Here is a 7,726-nt window from a genome sequence, read left to right on the forward strand (position 1 = left end):
TGGAAACTCAGGCTTTAAAGCCTTGAAATCTCAGAGCAAACCACTGCCAGCAAAGACCAAATGGTATTTAGCAAACTGAATCCAAAGAGAGGGCATTATGGTGAGCCCAGCAAGAGTTGTTTTCACGGACACTGAAATTGCCTGCTCACTATGGGTGGGGTTTGGCACTTCTTGGGGATGGATGTCAAGCAGACCAGCCCCTACCTCTGGCTACAGTTTTTTCCTGCTTGAGACGGAGGGAAAACTGAGCCTTCCACACTTTCCAAATTGGAGCAGCTGCTTGGGAAATACTTCTAAAATGTGTGGGGCTGTTGCCACTCCCTTTCTCCCAACCCCAAGGAAAACACAGATTTTCACTTCAGGTGCCTCAGCCACGGCCAAAGACCTTACCTCCTGCCAGGCAGCAGGGACTCAAGAGGACACGCCTCTGAATTTGAACCCCCCGGTTTAGATGGGAATCGAGGCTCTTGCTTCTCTCTCAGCAAGATTGGAGGGGTGGGGCTGGGTACTGATTTTAGGCAACATACTCCTCATCAAAAGTTTCTTTTCAGCGTCCCTGGTGTGAGTAAAGGTCCAAACCCCATGTAGTCCAGTCACCAAGCAATAAAATACACGGCTCCAAAGTTCGCCGTGAGATGTTCTTTCCTACCAGCTGGAAAAATAGGTGTGCTTCTCCGGCTGCCCGGTGCTGGCGGTGGCGTTGGGGAGCGCTGGCGAAGAGAGCGAGGAGAGGGCTCCAAGTACCTTCTCTGCCGCTTGGCCCTCGGCACCGCCGCGCGAAGTGTGTCCCCTCCCCCACCCCTCCTCCTTGAAGAGCTTGATTTCCCACCAGACTTGGTCGACGTGGCCCGGCGGCGGCGGCGGCGGCAAGGGCTCAGACTCCCGGGACAGGCACGGGAGAGCCACGGCCACCAAATAGGTTTCGCTTACGCAGCGGCCAACCGGGTGCGGGTCTCTGGGGCCCAAGGACCGGCAAGACCCTGCTGGCCGGTGGCCCCAGGTTGAGAGGACTTACTGAGCGGGGTGCCTCTGGTCCCCAGATCCAGAACGTTAGAGCCAGGCTGTGCCATGCCGGGATGCTGGCGGTGCAGGCGCACAGATTCCGAGGACAATCTCCAGGACACTCAGGAGGATGATTTTTTTTTTCTTTTTACAAAAACTGACCGCTGACAGGCTGAGAGAGTTTGTTTTAGTGCTGAATACCCCGGGAACAAAATCCTTTTGAAAGGAAAGCTAAGTCGTTTCACGCCACCAAAGTGCAGATTTGGTGAAGACTAATGGGGCAAAGCGGCGCGGTGCGTTAGCGCAGGTTCCCCGAGAGAGCGGAGGACTTGGGCACCTGCGGGAGGCGGCCTGCAAAGGTGGGGCGGGCCAGAGGAGGCCCCAAACCTAACGTCAACGCCGCACCAGCCCGCGACCTTCAACTCCCCCCCCCCACTCTCAGCACTTTTACCGCCAATTTCGCAGAGATGCTGGAAAAAGTGGAGGAGAGGGGGAGATAAAGTGAAGCGAAGAGAACTGAGGGACAAGAGTGCATTAGGAAAGAGGAAAGGAGGAGAGGGAGAGAGGGGGGATGGAGGAGAGGGAGGGGACGACTCCCAGAGTGAAAGGAGTTGGAGAAGGGGGCCAAGGAAGGCTTAGCCGAAGCCCTCCGGGCAGCGCGGAGTTCACTTTCCATGTCTAGAAGGCGGGTATTGTTTTTGGCGCCTAGGAAACCTTCGGAAGCTGCCGGGTACTTTCCTCCACCTCCTGTCGGTGTTTGGTAAATATTAACAAACCAGGGCGCGTTACTTTCTGGAGTGTGGATGGAGGGGCTGGCTTGGGCTCCGGGCGGTTTTCCTCTCCTAGAGCCCCCCGCCCCCAAACCCCAGTTCACGCACACACACACCTGCTTGACAACAGAAGGAATCAAAATCAATATTGTATTTGTCACCCCTCTGTCTCCTTTTTACTCCATCAGCAGCCCGGGTGCCACTGAAGCGAATTGTGGATTTATGGAGGGAAATTAGCATAAATTATTACGAAATCTGTAGCCGTGTGTGGTCCAGCTTGTGGGAAAAGAGGCTATTGCGAACTCTCCAAGCAGAAAGGTGGTCGGTGGTGGGCTCCGCAGAGGCGATGAATGGCTATTGCACGAAAGAGATTTCCAGTTGGTTTGCACATGGGTATAATTGACTTATGTGTATTTTATACAGTTTTCCCAACAACTCCCTAAGCCTCCGGGTCGGATGTGCCCCCTCCCCAAAGCTTCTATTTGCTTTGGGTTCTGTACAATAGACTGATGCACTTTTCAAGATTTCTGGAAAGTGCTCTTTCCTTCCTCTTCATAATACTAGTCTTAAAACTCTGTAAATAGCATGCAAATCCCTCCCTTCCCTTGGGCTTTGTAGACCTTCAGTAGGAAGTAAGATACAATTTTACAGCAAAGTACACTTTTAAAATGTGCATCTCACAACTAACTCCTCGCCCCACCCAAGGCAAAGTTGTGCTATTAGGTTCAGTTTTCTTAATGAGCCCCAGACACAGGCAAAGTGCCTCACCTCCCATCTTCACCCGAGCCAAACTTTGAAGATTCCTACGTATATCCTCCCATGTCCCAAACTTGGTGGTGACAACCTCCCCAGGGAGACGGACAGAGATTTATCCCAGCTTGGAGTTTTTTTTCCCACCCAAACGTTTCTACTCTTAGAATTTAATCTTCTGTTTACTCGGAGCAATGATTTCGATAGCCATACAAAGGCCCTTTGCAAGGCAACAAAATGCCAATTGTTAAAACAAGAAAACATTTCTCTCTCCCCATCCCTCACCCCCAACACGCGGGAGCGCGCGGGCGCACACACACGGGGTCGAAAAGAATCTTCCTGGCTCTAGCAGGGGGCACAGAGATCTTTCACTCCTATCGTTGCATATCCCGAATCCAACCCTTCTCAAAACTCTCAGTTTCTATATGTATGTACATATTTTCTTAAAGGATCCAAAAATCCTTGCGGGCTTCGATGCTCGCACCTCCCCTTCCCAGGTGGGCTCCTGCCTCGCCCACAGGAGCACCCTCTGTTTTGTTCCTCACAGGGCAGCTGCCTTCTAGAGCAGGAAAGCTGTGGACCAACACCTTTCGGTCTGGGAAACACAAGCCCTCACCACTAGTCATCAGGGGCCCCTCAAGCTCCCGAGCTTCCCCAGCTCCTCCCATCTCAGGACCCTCTAGGCTAAATTGGCCACGCCATATAACCCCCAAACGCCGCACGTCCTTAGGAGCTGAAGCAGGCGCAGCTCCGTCGAGAACCGCTGCCTCCCCCCAAGCTCGGCCGGCAGAAGTTCCTCCCCGGTCCAACTGGTTTATCTGCAGGGGGTTTACCTGCCCTTCTCCAGCCGCGCCCCCAGAGACAGGTCAGCGTCCCTCCTCCCCCTCCCCCGCTTCACACCCACCTCCTCCTCCTGGTCATTTTTTCCCAGTTAAGAAGGTGACATTATTCTTTTCTTCAAGCACTTCTGTTAATATTGAAAAACGTGCGCTTGCATCTCAAGCGAGGCAACCCAGACGCGAGGGCCATTTCAATATTAATGAAATTGTTTAATCTCCTAAATTCATCGTGTTTAAGTTACGTTTTGGTGAGTTATTGACCACCTCAGAATCTGTGGTTAATGGGGGGGGGGGGTGCGCGCGCACATGCGCGCACGCGTACACAGGCGTTTAAAGATCTTTTTTATGCTAACCCCAAAGAGCTCCGCTAATAATGCTCTAATATCACTAGAAGTATCAAAACTTCACACCCAGAAATCTCCCACCACCACCACCACCGCCTCCTTCTGAAAAAAATAAAAAAGTTCTCACATTTCCAGACTGAAGATGATTTAGTGTGAGCTGTTGCTATTGAGTTTTTAACAACGCGGTAGAAGGAATTTCTTCTAAAAACCATAAAGGTCGGAGAATGTGCAGAAACCAGTGGGAACGCCGAGCGTCTATACTTGTAGACTGCGTGCAAGCAGGCGGGGTTGATTCACTATTTCATAGCAATTAGATGATGATGACAACGATAATAATAATGATAATAATTATTATTATTATTCACTGAATCTCCAGAGACTAATCCAAACCGGGGAACAAGCCACCCATACTAGGCAAGGTGACCCCAGGCACATCCCCATCCTCTCTTCTCTCCAAAAAAGGAAAACCGCTGGTTCTTTGCAAATCTAGAAGGTACTTCTGTTTTAGTAGGGCCGCAGGCAGCTTTTGCTGGGCCCTCTAAACCCTAGATAACTTCTTTCTATGCAAAAAAAGGGGGAAGGGGGAGAAAGTTCCGGCTGTAAAATGCAAACTTCCAGGCCACGCCTAACTCCTAAGTTTCAAACCACCTGGGGAGCGAGAGACCTCGAGCTTGATAAAGTGTGTCAACCAAACTCAGGCCCTGCCCAGGTCCACATGCCGTCTTCCCCAACAGCCCAGAGCCTCCATCCTGTGTCTGGTTACCAAATTCCTGGAGGACTTTTAAAGTGAAGACCTTGCTTATTTGCCCAGATACACCACTTTAATTTTTTTTTTTAATTTGGCCAATACACTTAGATACAAAATGGGCTCTTACAAGGGTCTGTCCGATTATATTTTTGTATTTTTAAACCCCATCACTTAAAGCTACACACCCACTGTGCCGGGCTAAGGCAGCAGCCTAGGAAGGTCAAATCAAACTTTGACCTGCCTCTTGGAGGAGTGCAGGAAGGGTGTATTTTCATTACAATAACCCATGCAACCAGCCCCGGGTAATGCCAAGAGCAGGAAAAGGGTCAGCTTCAGGGGAAAGCCGTGCCTGAAGTTAGCTAACAATACAAACCCGATACACTGCAGAGGAAACAAAATACCCCGGCCAAGCAATTTCCATGTCAAACATCATCTGCGCAGCGGCTCGGTCTGTGAATGTGAGTGGTCGCCTGAATCCCTGCTCCGCGGCCGGCGCCTCCTCATACCTTCACACCGCGCACCCTGGCCCGCGCGCGCGCGTCCTGCTCCCCGCCGGTGGCCGGTGGCCGAGGCTCTTCCCCCTCGCCCAGTCTGGAGCTGGAAGTGATTCCTATTGGCCAAGGTGTCCATGTAAATAGGTGTGAAAGAAATCAGAGCTGGCCAGGCTCTCCCCTCTCGCTCAGTCCCCTCCCTCTGCATCCCCCGCTCCCCCTCCTCTTCCTCCTCCCCCAAGGCGATTGTCATATGATAGCTAAGAAGTGGCACATTAATGAAGCGCCGCTACAGGGGTCTTTTCTGCTCCTGTCACCGCTTAAAACTATCAGATGGTTCGAGGGAGGACATGGAGGCAGCCACCTAGCTCAGTGGAGCCGCAGAGCCCACAGCAGCGCCCTCCGGAGCCCCGAGGCCGCCGCTGCCACTGTCCGCGCCGGGACTCCGCCGCCGAGCTCGGCCGCCCGCGGAGCTTACGGCCAGAAGCGCCACGGACCGGGCGGCGCGGGGCGCTGCGGGTCTGAGCTGCGGAGCTCAGGAACGAGTGGAGCCCAGCCGAGGCAGGACACTGCGCCCCGGCTGCGCGCCGGGAGGGACTCGGCGAGCAGCAGCGCCATCCCGGATGCGGGCGCGCAACTTGGGGCAACTTTAAGGTGAGCCGCTCTCGGTTGCATCCCTACCCCCAGTCCCCGCTCCCGGTCCGGGCTTACTTCCAGGCTACCATCGCGCCGCCCGCGGGCTTCCCCTCCCGCGCCCCCTGGCCGCCCCCAACTCGACACGCAAAGTTGCTGGCTAAAGCGCTCAGGCGCTGGCTGATCCGGCGCCGAAGCCCCCTACTCGCCACCCCCGAAGTCTGTTCTCGGCCAGGCTGACCTCGCGGTGTCTGTGCATCCACGTCCTTCCCCCCATTATCTTCCCCCCTTCCCAGATCCGAGCAGGCCCGCGCGGACCCAGAGCTAGAAAGGGGCAAAGAAGAAGATGCCTCGGCCCGGCCGCAACACGTACAGCGACCAGAAGCCGCCCTACTCGTATATCTCGCTGACCGCCATGGCCATCCAGAGCTCGCCCGAAAAGATGCTGCCCTTGAGCGAGATCTACAAGTTCATCATGGACCGCTTCCCCTACTACCGGGAGAACACGCAGCGCTGGCAGAACAGCCTGCGCCACAACCTTTCCTTCAACGACTGCTTCATCAAGATACCGCGGCGGCCAGACCAGCCCGGCAAGGGCAGCTTCTGGGCGCTGCACCCCAGCTGCGGGGACATGTTCGAGAACGGCAGCTTCCTGAGGCGCCGCAAGCGCTTCAAGGTGCTCAAGTCGGACCACCTGGCGCCCAGCAAGCCCGCTGACGCGGCGCAGTACCTGCAGCAGCAGGCCAAGCTTCGCCTCAGCGCGCTGGCGGCCTCGGGCACGCACCTGCCGCAGATGCCCGCCGCCGCCTACAACCTGGGCGGCGTGGCGCAGCCGTCGGGCTTCAAGCATCCCTTCGCCATCGAGAATATCATCGCGCGCGAGTACAAGATGCCTGGGGGACTGGCCTTCTCCGCCATGCAGCCCGTGCCCGCCGCCTACCCGCTCCCCAACCAGTTGACTACCATGGGCAGCTCGCTGGGTACTGGCTGGCCGCACGTGTACGGTTCGGCAGGCATGATCGATTCGGCCACCCCCATCTCCATGGCTAGCGGCGATTACAGCGCCTACGGCGTGCCGTTGAAGCCTCTGTGCCACGCAGCGGGCCAGACGCTGCCCGCCATCCCCGTGCCCATTAAGCCCACGCCGGCCGCAGTGCCCGCGCTGCCCGCGCTGCCTGCGCCCATCCCCACCCTGCTCTCGAACTCGCCGCCCTCGCTCAGCCCCAAGTCCTCTCAAACAGCCACCAGCCAAAGCAGCCCCGCCACTCCCAGCGAAACGCTCACCAGCCCGGCCTCCGCCCTGCACTCAGTGGCGGTGCACTGACCCGCAGAGGCCGGCGCCCCGTCTTGCTCCCCTCCCCTCAGCTCACTCGCCTTCCCCGGCTCCCAGTCCTGCCCTCCCCATCTGGGACCGCCACCCTAACTTGTCCAGTTCACCTTCGGCCGACCCTCTCTCCCCCATGAGAACTCTGTTTTGGACCCAGGAGACGAAACACAAACTTGCAGATGGGCCTGGAGGCGCGTGGGAGTTGTCCTCGCCCCCAAGAGGGGTTAGGCAGGGGGCACCTGAGCCAAGTCGTCCCATTCCCGGGGCCCCCGAAATCCCCCTCCCACTGAAGAGGCAGGGGGAAACCCTGCCTCCCGCAGTCTCGGAGAGGGGCGCGTCTAAGCTCGGCCCGGATCCGCGAGGCTCCGGACACGGCGCCGTTAGTTCCAAGCCCAGAGAAACCGCCTCGGCGGTTTCCCGGAACAGATCTTCCCTGAGGGCTGCAGACGCACAGCGGAGAGCCAGATCTCTGTTTACGTCTTGGAAATCTGCCGCGAAAAGGGGCCACGGGCTTCCGACCATCCTCGCCTCCGCCCATCCGGCAGGGGCTGGGCGGACCACAGCCTCCCGGAGTAGCGGCCCTGCCTCCCCGGCTTCCGCGGAGTTTTCTTGTTTGGGGTTTTGTTTCCTGACAGAGGCTCCAGGGCGCTGGGAGTGTAGGGGAGAGGCTACCAACCTGGGAAGGGGACGTTTGTCCTCAACACAAGCAAAATAAAACTAAAAGTCAACCTTGTATGTTTACAAAGCGCCCGGTAAAACGTAAACAGTGAACTTGAATCTGTAGTGCTTGGCGGGCGAGCGGGCAAAAGCCCACTTTACAAG

The 7,726-nt window shown here is 56.3% G+C and overlaps 1 protein-coding gene across 1 annotated transcript; it reads left to right on the top strand.

The window, feature by feature from the left end:
- Nucleotides 1-5,923: 5,923 nt before the first annotated feature.
- On the top strand, nt 5,924-6,901 carry FOXB1 (forkhead box B1). Its single transcript, XM_007118891.2, has one exon. It carries the CDS (start codon nt 5,924-5,926, stop codon nt 6,899-6,901), a length of 978 nt encoding a protein of 325 aa, XP_007118953.2.
- The last annotated feature ends 825 nt before the right edge of the window (nt 6,902-7,726 follow it).

The sequence above is a fragment of the Physeter macrocephalus genome, chromosome 11 (genome assembly GCF_002837175.3).
Source record: "Physeter macrocephalus isolate SW-GA chromosome 11, ASM283717v5, whole genome shotgun sequence".
Lineage (NCBI taxonomy): Eukaryota > Metazoa > Chordata > Mammalia > Artiodactyla > Physeteridae > Physeter > Physeter macrocephalus.

Excerpts from the sequence above, each read along its gene's own strand:
- FOXB1 (XM_007118891.2), top strand. The coding sequence starts at position 5,924 with ATGCCTCGGCCCGGCCGCAACACGTACAGCGACCAGAAGCCGCCCTAC.